Source organism: Syngnathus floridae, chromosome 2 (genome assembly GCF_059516105.1).
Source record: "Syngnathus floridae isolate MCC-2025c chromosome 2, RoL_Sflo_1.0, whole genome shotgun sequence".
NCBI lineage: Eukaryota > Metazoa > Chordata > Actinopteri > Syngnathiformes > Syngnathidae > Syngnathus > Syngnathus floridae.
The window spans coordinates 15,733,868-15,757,626 of record NC_142414.1 but is presented as its reverse complement, the minus strand read 5'-3'; the positions used below and the strand labels follow the sequence as shown (position 1 = coordinate 15,757,626).

At 42.7% G+C, this 23,759-nt stretch overlaps 3 protein-coding genes across 7 annotated transcripts in view; 1 reads left to right on the top strand and 2 right to left on the bottom strand.

Annotated features, from left to right (window-relative positions):
• Positions 1-138: 138 nt before the first annotated feature.
• LOC148402151 (sodium- and chloride-dependent creatine transporter 1-like) lies at positions 139-13,928 on the bottom strand. The gene is made up of 14 exons (XM_088368911.1): positions 13,407-13,928; positions 11,247-11,537; positions 7,797-7,928; positions 7,374-7,710; positions 6,484-6,616; positions 5,032-5,166; positions 4,820-4,923; positions 3,307-3,431; positions 3,121-3,233; positions 2,507-2,647; positions 2,042-2,144; positions 1,848-1,948; positions 1,345-1,515; positions 139-989 (listed from the first exon to the last, which is right to left on the bottom strand). The coding sequence occupies exons 1-14, from the start codon at positions 13,435-13,437 to the stop codon at positions 861-863; spliced, it is 2,046 nt and encodes a 681-aa protein (XP_088225037.1). The 5' UTR covers positions 13,438-13,928; the 3' UTR covers positions 139-860.
• A 1,173-nt stretch (positions 13,929-15,101) lies between these two features.
• On the bottom strand, positions 15,102-19,253 carry LOC148402150 (transmembrane prolyl 4-hydroxylase-like). The gene is made up of 9 exons (XM_088368916.1): positions 18,376-19,253; positions 18,110-18,191; positions 17,480-17,676; positions 17,277-17,367; positions 16,992-17,154; positions 16,737-16,922; positions 16,556-16,646; positions 16,177-16,300; positions 15,102-16,093 (listed from the first exon to the last, which is right to left on the bottom strand). Exons 1-9 carry the CDS (start codon positions 18,754-18,756, stop codon positions 15,879-15,881), a joined length of 1,530 nt encoding a protein of 509 aa, XP_088225042.1. The 5' UTR covers positions 18,757-19,253; the 3' UTR covers positions 15,102-15,878.
• A 1,269-nt stretch (positions 19,254-20,522) lies between these two features.
• LOC148402149 (cyclin-dependent kinase 17-like) overlaps positions 20,523-23,759 on the top strand; it is a 29,745-nt gene continuing 26,508 nt past the window's right edge. The window contains exons 1-2 of one of the 5 annotated variants that reach the window (XM_088359809.1): positions 20,523-20,911; positions 21,184-21,327. The gene's annotated coding sequence lies outside the window, so the exon portion shown is untranslated. The remainder of the gene's footprint in view (positions 20,912-21,183; positions 21,328-23,759) is intronic. The other 4 variants (XM_088359826.1, XM_088359842.1, XM_088359851.1 and 1 more) reach the window with 4 other exon arrangements.

The window sequence follows — 23,759 nt, the reverse complement described above, 5'->3', positions numbered from 1 at the left end:
CTTTGCCATTGTCTTGATATCTCACTGCCGTTTTAGGTGACTTTAAAATGTTTAGCGGATTTATAAAGCATATGCAGGTGGATGTACTTTAGAAAAGAAACAATGACTGTATAAAAACAGAAAAAATAGAAAACTGCATTCAATTTTGAGTCTTTTATTGAGTCTCATAGCTGTCCATACTGTCAACTTTTGTGTGATCTTTCTTATCCTAGTCTAACTTTCATTGGGGAGAAATACTGATAATGATAAAATCCTAATATTGATAACACTAAATCACAGACACAAACACTGGATACGTAAGTTCATAGCACATTTGGATCTGAAGATGGATTGTCGTTCTTTTCCTTTTTTTTCTTTTTTTTTTTTTGCACAGTATGACTTAATAGAGATCGTGGAAAGCAACATGGAGCTCACGCACGCACGCACGCACGCACACACACACATCTCCAATTGTTGCATTTTAGCAGCAGATGTGAGGTTCACAAATATTTTCATTTCATATTCACATGGTGATTCGACCATATCGAACTGGATGAAGTTGCTGGAACCCTGACAGAGAGCGCTTAAGTGCAAGCACAAGGGACACACGCGAGACAAGACAGCACAAGAAGCAGAGAAAGAGAGCGCTGGTGAGCAGAAGAAGAGTCAAGGAGCAGGGAAGAGTGGAAAAGACATGTTGTTATAACCAGAGGTGTGTGTATCACTTATTTTCCAATCTAATAGTAGGTCCATGTGGGGCCTAGATATTCTAACAATTTTCCAGCTCTTACCACTCAAGTTGTATTCATATTAGGGGAACTAATTTACGGGAACTAATGTACAAAGGATGACGGTGACTTTGAGCTCTCGGGGTTTTTGACTCATACGGCACTTTCGAAGAGATGGTCATTCTTAGATCCTGCAGGGGGCAGTAGTTTGGCCTCGCTCTCTGGGGCGAGGTACTCCAGGTGATGTTTGCCCCAAATAGGGGTGGTCAGGTGCTGCCAGCGCTGCATGATGAAATGAAATGAAAGCAAATGGATTTGATTCAGTTTTCCAAGGCCAGGTTTGACCGGACATCACAAATAACCGAGTTTGAAAGACCAGTTAGGCTTGTCTGTCAGGTGGCTTCGAAAGAGACTTGGATACATAAGTGTTTGATAAAGACATTCATTTGGAATTGTTGCACTCCAGCACTGAGACAAGCACCTTTGTATCACACACGACATTGCTGTCTGAAGCGTAATCCAAATGACTTTTAACAAACAGCAGTATCTATGGTGACGCATTCTTCCTGATTTTGGACAATTACAAGGAGGAAAAACACAAGAAAACTTGTCCCAACATGCAGTCAAACGTACTGACCTCCCGCAGTGATCCTTTGCTGCGCAGCAGCTTGTAGACAACAGTGAGTGGGATACAAAGCATGGAGGAAAGGGCCAAAGCCCAGCCAAGCATTTCACCCCACCATGGGTATGTGTACACAGTGTTGTAGGTTAGGGGCTTGTAGTTAACCACGTGGAACAGGAACACTCCCTGGAAGCACATTTCAATGTCACCAGCTACCAGTGGGCACACCAAATATGACAATCACTGGCGGAGCTAGGATATTTTCCTAAGAGTGGACAGCAAGAAAAAAAATACAAACCCCAAAAATTCTTCAGAAAATGCTGATGAAAATTCAGTTCATCTTCTTTTTCGGAGATTGGTGGAAATGTGAAAAAGAAATTTGAAATAAAATGGAAAATACCCAAAAGTCAATAGTCGGCACCAGGCATGTTCCAGTGGGGGCCAGTGCCTCCGAGACCCCCCCCCCCACACCCCTCCTCTAGCTCCGCCACAGAAAACACTATAAAATGATCACTTACCACACAGACAAGGGGTGTAATGTAAGACCAGCACCACTTCATGTAGGGAAGGGGCTGATAGCCTATCATACGGGCCACGTCATCCATGAAACGGTCTGCTCCTGACAAGAGGTTCCAAAAAACATTGTGAAACTCTACTGGCCTTGATATGTATTTAATCAAGACACGCTGCCAACAGAGAGTTTGTATCTTACCATAGACCCACGCAATCACCACACATTCCCAGAAAGCCTGCCACAGCAGAGTGATGCCACTGGCTGAGTAGTAGTCAAACAACTGGAAGACATACATCCCTCCCTGGCAGGAACAAACAACACGAGCATAGTTAACATTAAAAATTTCCAGTTAATATTTTATACGCGACCTAATTTGAGCATTAGCACTGCTTAGTCATGCTCGAAATGGTTTAATGCGCTCATTGATCTGTGTCGAAAAAAACGTCCTTCAAACATTTTTGAGAACAAATGGCTTCATATTTGTGGGTAAAAATTACCCATATCCGTTTTTATATGACACCTATCTGTACTTTGGTTGCTAAGTATAAATCAATAATCTTGCCAACAGGAACCAAACTGGACTTTGGTACTGATAAGCCCGCCCAGCCTTTTGTCCCATTGAGCACAATTGTCCTAACTGGTTAAGAAGGTTGGGTGATGTACCTCTGTGACCATGGACATATCAATGATGAAACAGATGACGCAGCAGATGGCTGCCACCACCTCTCGCCGCAAGGAGGCAAGGGCCGACTTGGGTGGAAGCATGTCCATGACTCCGGTTATTAGACCCTCTACTCCGACAAACTTGAAAAATAAAGTCAAATGACAGCAGGGAAGTAGATGAGAGTCACATTGAAACACAAGTCAGACTGAACTTATGGCTTGGTCATTGTACTGTTTCAACTCAAGTCCAAAAGTCATTTGCACGGGTATTATTATCTCCAGATCTTGAGGTATCATCTTTGCAAGAGCATTTTAACTTATCATGAGGGACAACCTCCAAAATAACTTGAATGGGTAACAGCTGTAGTAGCTCGTGTCACATGAGCCATTCTTCACAGACAAGAAACTAGGCAAAGAATAGCCAACGAGAGAGCATGAATGGACAGTGGAATGACTGTGAATAAGACAGAAGATCACTGACATGACAATTGATGTAGGCACAGACAGGCACATAACTAACACATTGCACAGAAATGCAAAGCTGAAATTGGACAAGTGGAGCACAAAACTAAGAATGGAAGAGGTCTTTTTTTTTTATGATTAGACTATCTTACCTGACTGTCCAAGCCAAGTACAAGTAACATGAAAAAGAAGAGTGCTGCCCACAGTGGAGCCATGGGCATCAAAGTCACAGCCTTGGGGTAGGCAATAAACGCCAGGCCAGGCCCTACACATAAACAAGCAATTTGGTGTAAAAGGCATTTTGGCGTAGTCTTTTTCAGCATCTTTGGTCTACTTACCGCTCTCAGCTACCTTACTGATGTCCACACCTTGCTCTGCAGCCATGAAACCCAACACGGAGAAGACGACAAAGCCTGCAAAGAAGCTGGTTCCGCTGTTAATGAGTGCCAGGACAAACGCATCCCTGGAAAAAAGTTCATAAAAACACAGCAGACAAACACAAAACATAGGATTACAAGTGGCTTCCTAATATGTTGAAACAGGACAAGCAGGACACAAGGAATATTGGCAAGAGAAAAGCTGGGATGATAAATGGGGGATAAAGAGCAGATAAATATATCTCGACAAGCTGCTGTTGTCCTCATTGTGATCCACAGCAAATATGGCAACAGCCAGTTTGGCTCAAGGTCTGAGGGGAGATAGGGTGAAAGATCTCATGGCTACTTGGTTGATCTAAACATATCCCCTCACAGGATGAATCATGCTTGTACAAATATGGAAACTATGAAATCAGATACTCTCCCTATTTGGAAGTTATCACTCTGAACTGAATTTCTTAATGTACAAGCACTGAGTCAAGACAAATCATCTCTCGCGGGAAAAGAACGATATTAATTGATGTTGGTCATTAATAAATTGCAGCAGCTACGAGCCTCACTTATCCAGCAGAAGCATGTCCGAGCATATCTGAGAACGCTCGGGGGAATCCTAATGCACATGCGTGATCGAAACAATTGAGCATCGGAGCGATGGGGTTAACAAAGCAGTGCATATCTACACCACGCCAATTAAAGGTCCTCTCTAACCACACTTACCGTTAAATAAACAATTAAGACATCACTTAACAGCCACGTAAACGTGTTGCACCACACACACACACACTATGCTTGCTAATGGTCAATTAGTCATTAAACTCTCAACCTACTGTTTCAATTTGAGAGCCTGAGAACCTTTGCACATGACACATTCATAATATTTCACTGTAGCTGCACAAAACCCAGACATGGATTTACAACAGCTAAATTTACAGTAGACTTTTTCCTGAGCTAATCTAAGACTGTTTGAGAAGCAGAGCTAAGCTAATACTGCAAGAGCTGAACTGATCTTTCAGCTACCAATTAAGGTCAAAGCTGAGAAGATGCCAGAGGGCCGGCCATTCACCAGGTTAGAGCTACTGTGGTCTGCTTACTACACACATTCAAAATGCACACTCACTGACTGCTAACCAATGTTGTTCAAAGCTAAGTTACAACAAAGTCACTCGACCATCATCTTGCGATAGCCTCAATGTTAAGATTAAAATTTCCATATAACTCGTGGCGCTAATGCGCGGCTGGCTAGCTTCAGGCCAAAGTTAGCCTAGTGCTAACAAGCTTATGTTTCTGTCACTTTAATTTGTAGAACATGCAGGGATTTTTGGTTGGGCAGCAAGCTTAGTGCCTCGTGATCTAAATGTAAATATGTATAGATAGAGTATTTATATATGGCATACTCAGGTCAAAGGTCACAGAAAGCAAGTATCGCTGATGTTTGCGATATGTTGAGTTATTTTCAGAGCACAGTGTTACTTACTGGTAACAGTTGTTGTTGAAGCGGTTGTAGCTGCCCAGTGCCGTCAGGGCACCCAGTCCGATGGCATAGGAGAAGAAAATCTGGGTGCCAGCATCAATCCACACCTACCACAAAGGTGTAAAACCAATTTTGAATGGCAGGTTTGGATGTAAAATTCAGTCATTAAGCAGCCAAATACGGATAAGCAGATGTTCATAGAAATACAAGTCTACCTGTGCTTCTCCTAGTTTGGACCAATCTGGTTTCAGGTAGTATACAATCCCATCTAATGCTCCAGGTAGTGTGACACCATGGGCCAAAAGAACAACCAGAACCACGTACGGGAACAGTGCTGTGAAGTACACAATCTAGAGGAAGAAGGAAAATATAGAAGATGAACAGGAGATATGTGTTGGATTTGGGTAGGTAGGTGAAGTTGAACTGAAATACATACTATGTCAGAAGTACTCACATAGTGAAAATTAACGGTAAACATTCAAACTTGTTACATTAAATGAAGTGCATTAAAAAATGCATTGACTAGAAACAGGCTAGTGCTTATCAATGTGGTCTGTTTGTTATGGTCAAAAGTAACTGCACCAAAGTATGTTTTTATCACTTTGATTAAGCGATTACCTGCTTTGTAAATACTCAAGTCTTAAGCCCATTAGGTCCTCGGTGTAGATGTGTAATGGGCCCTGTCAAGTTACTTTGAAGAAAAGGTAGCCTGTAAAATGGAAAGCCAGACAATTTGTAAACCACCTGCAATAGCAGGGGTTTTTGGCAGACCTTTTCAAACGTTGAAAAATGCTGCCCCTGCTACCCAGTGACAGTCTAGACTACGTCAGTATGGGAAAAGTCAAGTACTGAGAAAGCTCATTTTTGCCTTGATCTGGGGGTGAGTATGGCCTCTTTCCAAATTGCAAATATGGTGGAACGTTGCTAATCGGCTTACAGCAGGGTAGCTGATTCTCATTCTTATTCTTTTCCCCTTGTCTTGAAATGTGGCTACTGGAGACACAAACTAGACTCTCCATATGCTGTAAGCAACTAAGCCTAGCGCTGCATTGAACAGCTACAATACAACAATGAAAATGGTTCATCATAGCGCACCATAAAGGATCAGTGTATTTATACAGCAATCCCCCCCACTAAGTCGCGGGTCACGCTTTGCGTTCCCAGTCCATTGTGGATTCATCTCGCATTTTTAAAAAAAATATTGTTTGTATTTTAGTGTCATCTGTTACTCTTCCTCTCATTCGCAATACATCATGTGTGTTCAAGTAAAAGTGCTGTCAATGTTTGGATAGAGTATCTCCATATTGCAGGTGTCATTTATTACTGGGGTGGTCCGGATCGTAACCCGCATGATGGAGGGGGGATTACTATACATTTAATGTCTGACTGAAGTATAGTTGAAACGCACATTTAGATGATTAAAAAGCAACCGCATAACAAGTAGAAGAATGCGAGCTCTTACGGGTTTCAGTCTCGACACTGATCCTCTCACTCCACCAAATCTGATTGGGGGTCAAAGGGCGAAATGCCACCATTTTTTGGGGGGGGTTTCAGGTAACCACACAATCATAGCCTATAACTTTGGTAGTGGAAAGAGACTGGCTCTAAACACATGATAATTAATCTATGCTTGTAATTAGTGATTTGTAAATCAAGAGGAAACCTACCTTGCCTGTAGATTTGACTCCCTTCCACATGCAGAAGTAAACAATGACCCAGGTGACGAGGAGACACAGCACCATCTGGTAGCTGATGTCGCCAGGTTCATCAATGCCACTGGACAGGCGAAGAACCTTGCGTCTGTGAATGACAACACAAGCGTCATCACATCTGGGCACATTCAGATCAGTCGTGAAGGCTTGTAAAGCTACAACGACACACTAAGTACTCTATGGACACATTTTTAAGACACTTGGGTCAATAGGTGATTTCAACATGTAATTGAAATTGTGTCCACCCTGTCATTGTGGGGTCAAAAAAACCTCCGATGTGACTTTACAAGCAGCATTTCATCTTCATTCGAGTTTCGACTTCCATTGGGTATTTGAAGAATATATCTTTGTTTTATCATTTTCATCATGTTATGTGTGCAGTTAGACACTATCAAGCTCAACATGTCCACTCTGTCATAGCAAAATATCAATTAATATAAAAACCTTCCACAAATTCAAAATTCATTTTTTTTAAAACCAGATTTTTAAACACCCAGATCCCTGACTGAATTATGTTGCTAATTGAATCCCCATTAGGTACACTAATAAATGTTAACATTAGCCTACAATGTCCACCCTGCTGATAAGTCAATAAGATTATTGTTGCATTCAATTTACATCGTTATTTTTTGTTAGAAACATTTTATACATATCAGTGCTCTTAAGATTTTCCACGTAAACGTTGATGAGCCTTGCTATGTGCATTGTAGAATAAAATGATTGCTATAAAGTTGAAAAGCATACCCGTTTTGGCAAAGACCAATACAAGAAATAAGGCATCTGGCAACATGTGTATCCAATATAATGTAATATATTACTACAATGGGAAGATAAAATATACATACTCCCAGAACTCAATGACAGGGGAGCGCATGCCTTCCATCTCCATGCAGCTGTTGTTAAGGAGTGAAAGGGTCGCGGACACGTCCAGTGGAATCACAGAGGCGAGAGGCTTGACGGCTGGCGCAGCAGATGATAGCTGAGACAACTGGGCCACACTGTGGTTGTGGCAGGTGCGCCGGAAGTCCTCTGTACAGTTGGGGGTGTTCCAAGTGTGTCCACAGGTGGCCCACGGAAGTGGGTTGGTGAAAGAGTGGAAGAAAAAGTAGAGACCCCACACCAGAATCATGATGTAGTAAGTGTTGCAGAAGAACACAATCACCATCGAGGCCAAGCCCAAACCTGGTCGGGAGAAGATGCAGATCGGGACATGAATGAATGAAGTGACGTCAACTGCGTTCTCTTCCTGTCTGACACTGAGCGGTAACCTTTGAAAAGAGGCGCTATGTTCCAGGCGGAGACCCCTCCCTGTTTCATGAACTGCCCTAAAGAGATTTCTAGGAAGAAGACAGGGATGCCCCCGATGAACACGATCAGCAAGTAGGGGATGAGGAACACACCTGCAACAGAAAACAACACAGCTTGTCACGTTGAATCTAGGACCGGACAAGGTCGGACAGAACAACATTCAATCTCATGTACTTGACTTCCTGCCCAAACCTCCTGAACAGCATTTACGGATTGAAGAGAGAGAGTTTAATCTGTGAAATTCCCACCGATTATGATCATTTTGAAAGTCCTAGTATCGGCTGATATAATAGACCAGGGAATTAAAAATCACTGAAACGTTATACTGCGTCTAGTGAAAAGCAGTGAAAGGTGGGCTTACGTTACAAACGAACAGTATCCCTGTCAGAAATACAATTTACTAATTGATCTTAAGAGTCCTCGTATTGTAATGGCATTCCTGTATAAGAGATATATTAATCACATTTAAGTATAAATCAGGTTTCTTACAAAATCAGATACAGGTATTTACTTGAATGCTACAAATTGGTTAATTGTTATGTTAATCAACATTTCTCGCCTGTTACCACCAGAATTGAGATAGTTTGAATGAGACCAAACAATGGTACCTGTTATTTAAAAAATAAAATCAGTTATCCGCTTTAAGTGTTCAATGCTGTCAGCACAAGGGAAAGCAAATACTGATGAGCTAATAAAGCAATATTTAATTCTTATGGACTCCCAAAATGTTACATAAGGTGCACAGATTAATAGAGCAAATGCAAATGTAGGAAAGAAAAAATAAAATGTTTTGGTCTCTGAGTCGGCAAACAGATGATGGAGAAGTAAATTAGTCCTGATAGAGAAAGCGGGGACTTGTTTTAATTTGATTGGATGGATTTTGCCCGGAGCGAGCTACTTTTCACAGGCGTTATGTAGAAAGCCTTCTATGAATATAAAGGATAACGGAACAAAAACGAAGGCCATGAGGTGATTCAAATTCAAAATGAAAACAACGTGATGCCACTACAGAGCAAATGAGGTGGTCATGTGACCGACCGCCTGTGACGCAGTGCACGGGCTGGCTTACAGCAAAGGAGGGAAAGATGGATGGAGCACAGGGAAGTGAGGCTGGAAAAAAAAAAAAAGTGGGACGATGTCACAGCTGGGATTTGCGGGTGGGAGGACTGGCAAAAAACAAACACATCAATCGGTAGTGAACATAAGGCCGATTGGCACCGAAGTGGGGTTATCGATTGGCAAATTATGTCTCATTCACATGTCATTCTGCGGGAGCAGAGGGCTGCCGCCTTATAAGGCAACATTGGTGAGCGTGACTCAAACAGAAGAGACAGGGGCGGGAGAGTCAGAGACACAGAAGAGAGCACGAGATGAGATGGGAGGCGTGAATGGAATGAGTGGAGGGAAAAAGGCTTTTTGCAGCTATACCCCAAGCTAACCTACTAGCTGAACTTATGGGCAACTGCATCCCAAACAGGCTTAAGTAAATCCTCATTTAATCATAACTGGACCAAACACGACGGGCCGAGCAGCAGCAGCAGCAGCAGCAGCAGCAGCAGCAGCAGCGTCACGATAAATAAATATGGGCATTTATTCCAAACAGAGTGGGAGTTGGACTCAGCTCTTATCAGAAACTGCTGCTGTCTACTCTAGGCTGGTCAAGGACACAAAATGAATTTGTTGACTTGTAAAGGCAAAGCGAGAAATCGCACAGGGCAGGTTATTGTGTGTCCCTATGCCAGCCACCTTATCAGGCAGGCAGACACAGAGAGAGAGAGAGAGAGAGAGAGAGAGAGAGAGAGAGAGAGAGAGAGAGAGAGAGAGAGAGAGAGAGAGAGAGAGAGAGAGAGAGAGAGAGAGCACCTTCATAAAGCTGCAACAGTGTCGGGCAGGAGCACAGGGGGTGGACTGTGTCAAACAGGCCATTGTTATCCGATACCAGAAGGTGGGTATCAGTACTGTGGGTCACAAGACACACTCAAACGAGAGGGAGGGAAGGCTGGACTAAGATGCACCCAACCACCCATTGGCCTTAATTTCAACAAAACACATCGTAAAAATATGGACAAGTGGGCGGGTCGGGGGTAAGAGAAGGGCAAAGTCTGAGAAGGTTACTATGGATGAAAATGGAAAGGACGCAGAGAGAGGCGTATGCCATGTGACCGCAGGAGATGGTGTACATCTGTTAAGCAACTATAATAAAGTGAATGGTGGAAGAAGAGGCGGAGGGAGGGGGGGGGGGGATCTACGTGCTCACAACCACGCAACAATAATTTGTTGGTCTACTTTTGCTTCCATTTATAGCTGTCAGGTGACAACATTTTACAACTGACAACGTCTTTATCTCATCAAATCGGCTCATTAATAAAACCTGTCCCTGTGACAACGTGACAATATGGCATGACCTTGACCTGTTTGCGGGATATGGGACCTTTCTGCCAACAACAGGCATTGGCAGACGTCCATGACACAACTCTTGCTTTAAACTTACAGCAAATATTACATGACCAGCCAAACATTAACATATTACAACGGCATGTCATCATGGGATCATAACAAACTTGAGCTCTATGTCATGCACTTACGTTGACTTTTCCTTTAACGGGCACTTGTTGAAATGATTACAAATACCTCAAATTATCATTGTTATCGATTCACTTCGATGACCTTACATGATCAGTTTACATTTTTTCTCCATAGGTGATAAAAACAAGATCTGTTTGTACAGCAGATATAAAAAGTCGAGACACCCCTGTTTGATTGTGAAGATTTGTGATTTAAAAAATGGGCTAAGATAAATTACTTAAAGTTTTGGTTCTAAATAGCAGGCAGTGTTGGCACAAAACCTTAAGGCTTCTACAAGAATGCAAAAAAAGAAATGTCAGGAAAAGCCTACTTCAACATCTGAACTTTATTTGGGGTTAAGCAAAGGTTCTTAAAATAGTGACTGGTTATGCTGACTCCCAATTAATGAGGTGGAGAAATGTGATTGGTTAATTCTGAACACAGCCACATCCCAGTTAATTGGGCATGTGCAATTTAGTGCAACCACATTATCTCAGTTATTAATTTGTATTTCCCTTATCAAATAGATAAAGAAATTGATTCAATTGTACAGGTCACATTACTAGTGGAATTTTTTTGGGAAATTATCTAATAGGGGTGTGTAGACTTTTTATTTCAGCTGTACGTGCTATTGGCTATAGAAAACGTATGGCTGGATCTTCTGCTTCATAATCAAGCATGGAAGATCCATTTTGAACACTTTCATTCTTTTAAACTTTGATTTCTTGTTTAATACTGTAAATGATTCATGACAAAAAAGCCCCAACTTTGCCCCTGTTTGCCAATGCAAACATGTTTTTGTACACATCATACGACAAAGTACATAAGGGCTAGCGGAAACTCACCTCCTCCGTTCTTGTAGCAAAGGTAAGGGAAGCGCCACACGTTGCCCAAGCCGACAGCAAAACCCACGCAGGACATGATGAAGTCCATCTGTCTGGTCCATGTTTCTCTTTCCACCGCTGGAACCACATCAGCCGCAGCAACAGTTCCGTCCTGGATCTGTGGAGGACCACTTCCCCCACCGTCGGCGCGGCCTGGGCCAGCTCCGGGCACCGACACCAGGGGGTGAGCTGATCCCCCACCCTCACCTTCGGATATCTCCCCAGCCTCCAACTGAGGGAGGCTGATTTCACCTGGAAGGGAAAAGACGGGAAGATTGTTAACTCAATAGTCTTTATCCTGAGTAACATGAACCATATATAGTGATGTAAAGTCTACACACCTTAAAAAACGTCAGTTTTTTTTAGACCATAAGAAAAAATGTCCAAACTTTTTACACCTATAGGATTTGACGGTGTTCAATATTAATCACATTCCAAAACTCAAATCAATGGGAGTCTGCACGCACCTGCCACCACTGGCAGAGCTAGGAATTTTTCCCTTGAGGGGGGCAGCATGGAGTTGCCAAGGACATCTCAGGGATTCCGCAAAACAAATACAAGCCCCCTAATTTCTTTAGAAAACGTTGATAGACATACATCATATGTTCCCTGGGATATGTGGAAAGAAATTAATTATTTGGCCTGGCACCTGGGGGGGTCCAAGTATAATGGGGGGGTTACAGCGCCCCCGCGGCCTCTATCTAGCTCCACCAGTGACTGTCACCATTTAAAGTGCCTGCTTTCGGGCAGTTTCTTCCACTTTAAGCGGGATCATACACATGGTGGAGAGAATTATGAACTGTTCCATATATTAGTCAGTGACAGCACAAAACGCCCAAGCGTCGGCCCGAAACAAAAATAGGAAAGGCTTACCAAAACACCTGATACGCAACCACATTATCTCTTCTTTTTACTTCCCTTCTTAAAAAGGCTTTTTTTCCATTGAGTTGTACAGGTTCTATTTTTTTATTCATGGTATTTGAACAAGGGTATGTAGACTTTCTTTTTTATAACCACTGCAAGCCGACGGAAGGAGAGAGAGATTGTGCGTTATTCGACGATGACTTATAACATGCCTTCAGGCTTCAAGAAATGCTCAGCTTCCTATCTTCATCATGCCAGCCCGACAAATTGTTGTTTCTGCTCATATTGCAGTTGTGTTGACATCACTAAGTGAACCCTCCCCCGACATTCATTGTGCCTGTCTGCGTCTCAGTCAGGATGATTGGTGTGCTGCAGCACCGAGCATCTAAGAAACTGACCACACTCTATGTCAGCACCTCGGGCTTCTCTGCACGTCGTAACCGAGCTCGCTTTTTCGGTATTTTGGATGCATCACATGGGAGTGTTTACAAGAAACAAAAGCTAAGGCGTACAATTGCACGAGTATTAGAGCAGCCGACTCTTGTGAGGCAGCTCAATCCAGATCAGAGCAGTTTGGGGTGTGTGTGATCAGAAGAGCAATCAAGTAGGCAAGGTAAAGGAATGGCTGTGGCTTTGACTGCCTTAAAAGGAATAAACAGATGATCAAATCTGTGAGAGTGATACAATAGAAATGATACTTAGATTAAGATGGCAATCATGCTACATGGATATTTTGTTTGGAGCTCATTCCATTCATTTTCAACCTTATCCTATTCAGGGTCACTGGTGAGTTGAAGCTTTTTTTAGCTGAGCAGTCAATCAGGGCACAAGCATTACTTATGGACAATTGACAGTCTTCATTCAACCTGACGTGCATGTTTTTGGAGTGTAGGAAAAAGATGGACTATGTGGAGAACACCCACACAAGCGTATGCAAAACATAGAAATGCCTGAACCCAGATTTGAACCAGGAACTTTTCATTTCACAGCCATAACCCAATCAAATTGTATGTTTGAGTGACAAAGTTTGAAAAGGTTTGGATCTGGACTGCGTGTCAAAGTCACCAAACCAAATTCCAGGAGGCTGTATGTAGTATTTGAGATTTCCTTTGAACTGATCTAAAATTTTGGGCTGTGCCGATAAATGTTGAGCGCTGTCGTGAACATCAAATGCTGGTGCTGAGGATGCACTTTGCACAATGTTAAAGCTGTCACTCGATCCTAGAATATATGATAACAATGATGTAACATACTCACCTCGATTACTTTCTTCCAATTCTGCTGACATATTGTTGAACTGTTCCAGAAAAAATGGATATGGAATTTAAATTGGGGAGGGGGGACGAGAGCTGGCTGCTGGTTTTTTAGACCAGGGAGGGTAAACGTGCCAATATAGGCAGATATGTTTAGCACCCTCTTGGAATTGATCAGTTTATTTCACCTTTGAAATATAAAAAAATACAATTAAGAATATTAAGAAGTCAGGTTTTTTCACACGTTTGAACGCTTCAGCACAGCCAAGAGATGATTTTTTAAAAAAATGTCAGCAAGCGCCGCGGGACGCAGGAGACTCAGAAGCAGTCGACGAAGCACTTGAAGGTAAGCCTGAAGAATCTCATGGAGGACAGTTAGACGAAAAAAAGCCGGCGCTTTAGAGTGAAAGGGTGCGTTTTAAAGGGAAAAAAAATCTTTTCCAACGAGTTGTTCCAAAAGACGATTCAGGAGTCCGTGGTCAACCTTCTGGTGATGCCGCGGTGCAGAATGAGAGAACAAGTGACGTTCCAGACATTGTCGTCACCCCTCCACCCCCTCCCGCACTGCTGAGACGTGATTGGCTGAGAGAGTGCACGTACACTGCATCATCATCATCATCATCATCAGAACCGCCACGGTACAATGACAGTCCCGTGGATGGATGGCACCGCATACGTCACTGCAAGTGCACGCAAATTAAGCAGGCTTTCAAATTGCATCTTCATGGCGGCTGCCATTTTGCGACGCATCAAGCTGCAGGTGCAAAACCGCGCTGCCCACCTCCAGCTAGACATTTTACTTTTACCGCATCACACTCATATAACATGACATTTCATTGAGGACTCGTTGCCGAGACTTGCATAAATCTAAGATTGATGGAATGCTGCCTTAATTTGGTGGCAGGTTTAATATTGCGAACCGACGTCCTGCTGACCAACCATCCATTACAGTCGCTGCAGCGTTTAATGGTCTTTCTCACGCAGCGCCTGCCAACAAGCTCGTGTGCTACAGCTGGCACCTGGTGGACAACGTGCATATGACCGGATTCGCTTGTAAGACAATTCAGTACGCACTTTATTTCAAATCGAGAGACGTTAGGCAGTGCAACTCTTTCTACCAATTGCCCCCAAAAGGTCATAAATAAGTGATGAGTCCAGATTAACTAGTAGTTGTCAAGTGTTTTAGATGAGTCCCCAATGACACAAATGGTTCAAAAAGGTGTCACCCCTCCTACCTACATTCCATACAAGACTCACTGCTGAGACTTAGATAGCTCTAAGATTGATGGACTACTGCCTTGATTCAGTGTCTTAACAGCAGGTTTAATAATGTGCACCAACGTCCTGGTGACCACCAACCATTCATTACAACACGGCTGTCAAACTCCGGGCCTCGAGGGCCTCTATCCTGCATGTTTTAGATGCTTCCCTCCTCCAACACCCAATTCAAATGATTGTGGGATCGTTATCAGACGCCTGCGGCACTTGTTGATGAGCTGATCATTGGAATCGAGTGTGTTAGAGAAGTATCTAAACATGCATTCTGCAGGTCTGGAGTTCGATACCAGTGTATTACAGTCACTGCAGCATTCAATGGTCCTTGACAGTTTTCACAAGCAGCAGCAGCAGCAGCAGCTGACATCTAGTGGACAAAGTGTATAAATGCGGGGCTCGTGTAAAAAAATAAACAAGGACAATATTGAGTAGTAATAAACATTTTCACTTTCATTTCATCAAACAAGAGACAGTGGCAGTGCAACGTCAATAAATAAGTCCAAAAACGAGTCAATAAATAAATCTCAAATAAATATCATAAAATGATACATTAAATGTGCTAAACATATATTATTCTTGATAAACTGACAAGATGATGAGCTTTTTTTTGTTTTAAATACACACGTGTGCTCACTAAATGTACCGGTAAATGTGGTAAACCCTTCAGGAGCTTAAAATAAATAACATTTCATAAATATAATTGTTAAATATTCTAGAGCGATTTCGTCAGAAGCAACAGATACCTGCTTAAGTGACCACAAAAAAACTTGCTCCCTTAATTCCCTTCATTTCTTTGTCAAATATGTGACATGTAAGGCGTGATAAATTTTAAATATGCCTTAAATTAAACTATTGTACATAAAAGCATCAGCCCACCAGAACTCTATAATAATAGTAATTGACCCTTACAAAACTGATGGGATGATGCAAAAACAAACTGTGCAACTTGGAGTGATCTTCCTTTAAATGTAGTGATGGAAAAATTTGCTTCATGAAACAGTTTGTTGAAATAAAAGTGGTTCAAGAAATGGCGAGCCAGTATGCTGTCGGTCCAATGTTGTACCATTTTGAGGAGTCAAAATATACAACTGGTTCATGAAGCAAATTTGAAGCTTCGTTTTCCCATCACTATTTAAATGTATACAATACTGAGGTAAACATGTCAAGGGGTGTACAACACGGGTCAGTAAGAGGAGCTCAGCTAGAGATCCTGGTGGAGGTCAAAGTGCGAAATTGGTTTTGAATGTTCTGTCATGCCTGACTTAGCTCGATGATTTTCAGCAACTAGTCTTTGGTAACGTGCCTGCTGCTGGTAGTCTGGGTCCACGTTTACCCAGCTGTTGGCAACCCACTTCTGGCCACGCTTCACCGGGCAGTCTCCATGCAGCGAATACTCATCCAGCTCACCCATCCAACCTGAGGAAGGCAAAAGACAATATTTATTTAAAAAAATTATCTGAAGAATGATTTCCAGTTTACAAAGTGCCTTCTATTCTTACCTTGCCCATCGGAGAGATGGTTGTACAAGAGGAGTGCAGTCCCAGCAGTGGGTTTGATTCTCAGGTTCCCACGACTACATGTCTGGCGGGTGTCTGTTAAATCAACTCCATCTTGGACCAGTGCCTGGAACACACAAACAGCTCAGAGTAAACATTTGTGTGTGGTTGTCGTACCACACTAATCATTTATTGGCTATAGATTCCTGTCATAAATTGCATATTATCAAAAATCATGTCATGATCAAGCTGTTTTCATTTTCTAGTGCCGGAAATGTAGTCCGGTAGAACCTTGACAAACAAATTCATGCTCGTCAAAGCAGGTTTCCACTCAATATTATAAGGCACCATCATCCACTGTATTGAGGAAAAAAAATCCCACCAGTTCATCGTAGGTCCGGTTGTCGGCCACGGGAAACGTGGTCTCACCACCCTCCTCGACAGAGCTGAGGTAGATCAACACAGTAAGATACCTGCGACAAAGTAACAAATGCACCTTTTTTTTTTCAACGTACATCACAGTGAACATATTACTGAAAGAATATGATGGAACAAACACCAACCTGCAGGAGACCTGTGGGAGCATAGACGTGTTACCCGCCAGTCGCGTGTGCGAGCAGGCGGTCTCCGCATGGGGAGGGCTACTGTCGTGATGAGCATCGCTGAAGTCTCCGAGCTCAAACCGAAACACTTGCAATAGCTCACTCATGTCAACCAACATGGCCGGCAGACGTGTCAGGCTGATCACTCTGAGTAAATGTCAGAATGAATATTTTAGTAAATGAGGTCCAAGATCAAGTGCGTACAAGTTTGGATACCTGCTTCTCAGTGTCTGCAGCACGTGATGGGATCCCGGGCCTTGATAAAGCACTGTATGTTTGCTTCTCTGCTTGAACTGACTCCGGAGCTTTCTATTTTGCTCTTGTATCGGGCCTTGGGACACATCGTAAACACGCTTGAACTCTTCAAGGTTGAGCGCCCCTATAAGGGACACATGCAGTGCATTAGTAAACAAACACTTTTTATTCATTATTATTATGTCGTATTTTACTCATCACAATCATCCAACATCACAAATGCAATGAGGTAGCAGATGCACAAACCTGTTGAGCAGTCTTCTAGTACAGTGAGTATCTGACGCAGGTTGTCCGGGCTCAGCCAAGTCCCATCTCGAGAACGTGAGTGGCTCACAATCTGGACAAGAAGTCAGTTTACTAAAGTTTGCTTCAGAAATCTTTTTGCAGCTCAACAGCTTTCTCCTCCATATTCCCATGAAATACAAATGGCAATAGTTTTCAATGGTCACCTCCTGCTTCTGCAGAAGCCTATCCTGGTTGAGGTCCAACAGACTGAAGACCTCCTCGGTGCTCAAAGATAGCAGTGGGTGGTCTGACCCTCCGTGCCCCCAGTTGGCCGCTGTCATCTGGCTTTCCATCAGACCCTTGAGCTGAGCCAGCTGCACCACCACACGGCACTCCTCCTCTGACAGGAAACCCGGGATCTCTGGCCAACGATCATGAAATAATCAACCTTAGAATGCAGTGGCGTGGGCCTCAAATAATGTTGGAATTAAGGTCATCTGGTGGTGGGCATTTATATTAATGTGATTGTAGTTTGCCATATTGCACAATAGTACTGCATCCTAGTGGCAGCTATGTCTAATATTTTGGTTACCCCATTTAGTTACACAGAAGACTATAAAAATCCCAAGTAGTACAGTCGAATAATTTGATGATATATTTTTTTGTGTCTTTCCATTGGAACTTATAGTATTTTAACAAACAATTCAATACAATGGTTGATTGAGGTCAAATCTTACATACACACAATTGTGAATGCAGGAAGGCATGGAATTACATTTGACTGGGCACAAGCCTGGCGACTGACTGGTCTTTTAAATCATGGGCTAATCCTAAAGCCACCACAAAGCACATACCAAATAATAGAGGTTTCAAGCTGAGCGTCTTCATCTTGTGTGTTCTGTCCGACACAAGGGACACCGGCTGAACGTGTCCTACCTAAATCGCATCGTGATGAACAAGGGGAAGTCAAATACACACTTTTTCAGTCACATTACACACAATAAATGTTTGATCTCGCTAAGGTGTTGTTGGAAGTAAAATCTGCAAGAATTCAAAGTTCAGCAGTGAAGTTGGATCTACAGCAAACTCTTTCGAGAGTGTTTCCATCCACTTCACCTACCCTGATCCCTTCAATTCGAGGAAGTCTGAAACTTTGCTCCTCCTCACGGGGCTCGCTTGAAGGAGGCGCGGTGTGAGGAGGACTTTCCCCTTCGCCGACAGATGGCAAGGACGATCGGTCAAAATCCCCGGGGCCGTTATTATAGTGCACATATAGCAAAAGGGCGATAACATTCAAGATGTAGACGTGAAAGAAGACCATGACCACGACGAAGTAAGCCCGAGAGCAGATGCTGCTCCTCTGGACGGGCATGTTAGTGGAACGTAACGAGCGCCTGTTGGATGACGAGGATGCAATGCCGCTGACACAGGAGTCCTCGTCATGCTGCAGATTTTCCGGAATGTTTTCCATGTCCTCTTCTATCAAGAGACTTTTACGCATTAAGATAAATACTGATGCGCGTAATTTAGGGCTGTCTGATTACGAGCCGCCGGATGCTTAGCTACGCTTAGCTGTTTGTTGTCTGTCTGTTTCAATGAAAATCGACGCTTCCGCCACTATTGCTTTGCCCAAATTACTTATGCTGTTCAGTGCAAAAATGCAGATGTGAAAGCGCTTAATATCTCGCGCTGTTAAATATGTCATCGTTAACTAAATCTTGTAGCCCTCGTTACTTCGCTTGCTGCCCCTGACAACCTGCATAATAACAGGACGAACATGCCGAAGACTTCCGGTTAGAAGAAAATTTATAGCGTCCTCTATCGGTTAACACTATTAGTGCCATTTTTTCTGTACGCTTTTCGTGATCCAGTCATCATTATATAATTCTATTTTACATTAGGAAGCGTGTTTGTATGGTGTCCATATTTAGCTGTTATACTCTTAGAAAGTAGACACGCGTGAACAGTTAGCGGAAGCGCATAATTTACGCTCATGGGGGCTTGGAATGTTCTAATCCTTTGTCATAAAAATGAACCAAGTGGAACAAAGTGCAAAGTGTTTCTCTAAATTGTGTTCCTACTCTAATTAAGGTGGTAATATGTAAATAACTTTCATCCCCCCCCCCCCCCCCCACACACACACACACACACACGCAAACAGCGCACTTGGATGTTTTATGTGTGTACGTTTTCATTGAAAATTGATTGTATTTTGGTTTATAACAGGACAACGCAAAAACATTCATAAAGACAATCAAATAGGTCAGATGAGTGTAGAAAGCGCGTTATGAAAACAGTGCCTAAGGAACGTTAAATTGTATGGAGGTGAACACTGGCAGCATCCGTCCTAAAAACATCCAAACAAATCATGCGAGTGACCTGCTAATGAAAAGTCACGACAATTGCAGCTTTACAATCAAACCATGCGATGGCGACAAAAGACAACATTTTCTTGTAGTATCATTAAAGCGTTGCTTAACTGTAGTAATTCTGTCGTGTAGTTATTTCCTGCGTTTGCGACGCTCCCTAGAGGCAACGATTATACATTTTATTTGTCTTGACAGTGGCCCCCTTATATTAGCAGTTTGGATAGAACCTACTTGCGGATTTCTTTATTCCAATCACACCAGCCCCAATATTACTTATTCATATTTTTTGCGGAAGGCTGGATCGGTTCCCGTTTTTCGCAGCACACGCTCATTGAAAGTTTATCCTAATTTTTGCCAATTAAGTTTCATCTTAGGTAGATTTTTGCTATGCGCATGTTAGTCCAGTCCCCATTCCCTGCGGATATAATGGATATCCACTGTGCCTAAAGTTCGAGGCTTTTCTGGATTCTGCCTTATGGTATGTTTTTATTGTCAACAAAAGTGTGAACCACGTGGCATCGACATGTCATTCTAAAGGGTTCAGTCTTCTCAAAAAGATGACAGAAAATAATTACAATGACTCATTAATATATAACATGGAAAATGGAATTATGCAGCTCAACGTCAATTTCAACTTGACGGTTATAGGTCACAATGTTTGTCCCTAGTTTTGATACCGCTAACAAAGTGATGAATAATATGGTTTCATTTGCATATATCTGCATGCATTATTTCAGAGATTTTGTTTGAGGTGCATATTAAAATAAGACTGGGACTCGGGTACTGGCTAATTTCCCATATGACACCCACACGCCCTGCCCCCTGGAATGAATTTATTTGAACCCCCCGTCTCTCCTTCAACAAATGAGGTTTGAGGTGGGGGTTACACAAAAACGCGCACGTCCGTGCGCGCGCACTCTGTGGTGTTTTCCGGATGACGCGACCAGCCGCCCCCATAGAGAGATGGACACGCACACACAACACACACAACTGCAACAGTAGCGGCAGCAGCGATATGGCTGATCATCACCAACCGGGACGGCTCAGCTCGTGAGCCCATGTCAGGAGCAATCATGCGTCACAGCCGGCAGCTTTTGAATCCTCTCAGGCGGTGGGACGCAGCATAGAGAAATCGGGCAAATAGTCTTTTACCGACGGCCCATGGGCTGCGTGCTGCGTTTTGCTGTAGTTGCAGGACTTGTCGCAGTGGATCCAGCTGAGCGTGCTCCTGCGTGGATTACCATACACGAGGGGAACAATAGTCTCCCACAGCAGAAGCACGACCAGGTCAGTTGCCGGCATATTTGAGTTTCTCTTCATTCTCCCATTCATTGTTTTGAAACCGCTAACGACAGAGCAACTCGAACGTGAATACCTGAACGTATCACCTGTCATTACAGGTAGATGTTTTTAGTGCATAATAGCGCACCTATGTGGCACTCTAGTTCGAAACCTCTCTGTACTTGAGTGTTATTACGTATCCCCACGTTTCAGAGCCCAGTGATAACGACTTTGAGATGGTGTGCCGCATTTAAACTACATTCGGAAAAACTTTGCAGCCAGCCGGGACTGCGGAACTTTCACTATGCCCTGTTCGGTTCACCTTCTTCCGGACACTCGCGTCAGGAAAGCACGGGGAGATAGAGGAACCAGCCGGAAGCACAGGGCCCGGAATGTGGACGAGGAATCTCTTGTCATGCCTGGTCAGTCGTGAGCCAACTGCACATTGAGTCCCACGGAATGAATGCGGTTTGCCAGCCGCGGTCATATTGACTTTCACGGGATGTTGTCGTGATTCGTGACAGTGATGTTCAGATCCACAAACATACGAGTAAAAGGCGGTCGAATGCAGCATAGTTTCACTTTCGGTCGCCTGTCTCTCTGCTTGATTAATTATTTAGATAAATCTCAATGTGTGGTGCTTTAGTGAATACATTGCCCTTTACGCCAGTGCTGCAGGACCGAACATGTTAGTGCAGTGCAGGTTTATGGGGCAGCTTAACTTGCTTTTAATTGAACTGGATACTGAATAGCCCTGCATGCTTGTTTTGCTTTATGATCAGGAGGAATTGCTTTTGGTGTCCTTATCTAAATCACCTCGTCAATGAAAATGTAGCAGAATATACTGGAACCCATAATAAGTGGCTTAAAATTTACACACATACCAGGACAATGGCGTATTTGCACAACCCACACATTGTGGCCTTTTTTCAATGGAGGATAAACAGTGGCTCGCCGCAGAGTAAACATATTACTGTTTGATTTTTCAATCATATGTTTTTAGGTGGGTGTTGTCCAACTTAATGTGTCCACTCTGTTATAATTGAAATTTCAACTCACATGAACACCTTTCAGAAATCCAAAATGTATTCCTTGAACAGTACACAAAATGCACCATGTTCAAGGTAACATTAGCTAGTTTAAGACTTTATGTGTTGGTCCATATAACATGACATCCAAATAATGAAACTAATATTTTCTTAAGATAATAGCCCACATGATATTTTGACAAAAAAACATACTATTTGCCTTAAACATCTCCTCGGGATGCTGTCCACTTCTGCTAAAATCAGCTATATCATAAAGAGGCCATTTGATTATAATTTCGAATAAATATACAATCAATATTGAGTGCTGTTTTTTATATTTTCTACAAAAAAACAAAACAAAAAGACAGGCTATTTACTTTATGAAGGTGACGATATGTGAGCACACCTAATTTTAGACAGAGACGTTACAATACAGCAAAGGTCATTTTGTAAAACAGCAATTTAAAGCTTTGTGACATGATAGGAAAGCACATCATGTCCAGTATTTCTTGTAATTTCATCATAATGCTTCTGAACCCACACGATCTTTGAAAATGTGGCAAAGACAGAAATTTAAAAGTTTTGCCATGGCTTTAATTGGTTTGTTTTTCAAACTGTCTTAATACAATGCCTGAAAACTCCATCAAGCAATCATATCGCCTTTAAACTACATCAGAATTTTTTTAAATACAGGATATGTGTTGTATGACCGAGAATGCAGTAACATTGATATGGTGTGTCAGAGTCAGTGTTTGGACATTAGTCATGCATCCTTGGTCTGCTATGACAAGCCCTTTTTGTGGGTGCTATTGAGGAGGCATTCCATTATGTCTGATTCTATGTGCATGCGTGCACACATGCAGAGCAATTCATGTTTCTAAAGTAGCGAGGCGCAGGGAAAAATGATAGCTGACTAAAACTTGTATTATGATGATTACGAAATGTGCAGCTAGGACAGTTCATTTTTCCTCATTAGCAGGACCAGTTGGCTGTGGAATGCCAAACTGGCAAGGATCTTGCTTTGCAACATTCATCTATGCATAGCGAGAAGGGTGATGTGGTTGGTGATGTGGCGAGACTTTTTTTTTTCCTCTCTCTCTCTTCACTTCAGAGAGAAACTGTGGTTTCAGTATGGGCCTGTAACCCAGCAACCCAAATGTTGTGCATCCTGAATAAATCAGGCTGTGTTCATCCCTAGCCCTCCTCGGGCGTGTGCTACTTCACCTCACCTCTGTCCTACCGTTCCCTTGCAAGCACATGTTCAGTCACACACGCATGCTCAAGGCGATAAACAGAGACAGCTAAACAATTCATGGCATGGTTTTGGATGATTTCGTTTCACTTTTGGGTTTATTCGCCTACAAACCTTTGCTCTCCTGTTTTATTGTTCCATGTGTGCCGCACAATTATGTATTCCACAACAATGCACCGTGTACATCACAATCAGTGTTTAAAACTCTGTATGTTCGTTTAAGACTCCGTCATCTGGAGTGGCCATCCGGGACTACCAACCCCCCTCGTCCATTTAGTGGGAGTTACAGCAGAGTGGTTTTCCGGGCGTCTGGTGTTTCTGGCCTGTACTGTACATGCTGCAGCCTGAAGCCACATGTGTCCCCCCCCCACCCCACACCAGTGCTGCTCTATTCACTGACTCTATCCATCCAATTGACTTTATTTATACAAACGATAATTCTTTTTGACAGATCAGCAAAATGGTGTGGTGCAATATTTCATGTATAGTTAATGAAAAGTAAGCATACTGTACTTCTTTATTAAGTCATTTCATGCATTGTAAATTATGTCTTCCATTTTTTAAAAGATATCAT

What these genes read in the sequence shown, in the direction of transcription:
- LOC148402150 (XM_088368916.1), bottom strand. Translation starts at nt 18,756, where the DNA reads ATGCGTAAAAGTCTCTTGATAGAAGAGGACATGGAAAACATTCCGGAA. An exon ending in CTTGAAACCTCTATTATTTG is followed by an intron (nt 17,677 to 18,109) that starts GTATGTGCTTTG and finishes ATCGTTGGCCAG; the next exon opens with AGATCCCGGGTTTCCTGTCA. An exon ending in CTGCAGACACTGAGAAGCAG is followed by an intron (nt 16,923 to 16,991) that starts GTATCCAAACTT and finishes ACATTTACTCAG; the next exon opens with AGTGATCAGCCTGACACGTC.
- LOC148402151 (XM_088368911.1), bottom strand. Translation starts at nt 13,437, where the DNA reads ATGTCAGCAGAATTGGAAGAAAGTAATCGAG. An exon ending in ATATGTCCATGGTCACAGAG is followed by an intron (nt 2,145 to 2,506) that starts GTACATCACCCA and finishes TGTTCCTGCCAG; the next exon opens with GGAGGGATGTATGTCTTCCA. An exon ending in GGTGATTGCGTGGGTCTATG is followed by an intron (nt 1,949 to 2,041) that starts GTAAGATACAAA and finishes ACCTCTTGTCAG; the next exon opens with GAGCAGACCGTTTCATGGAT.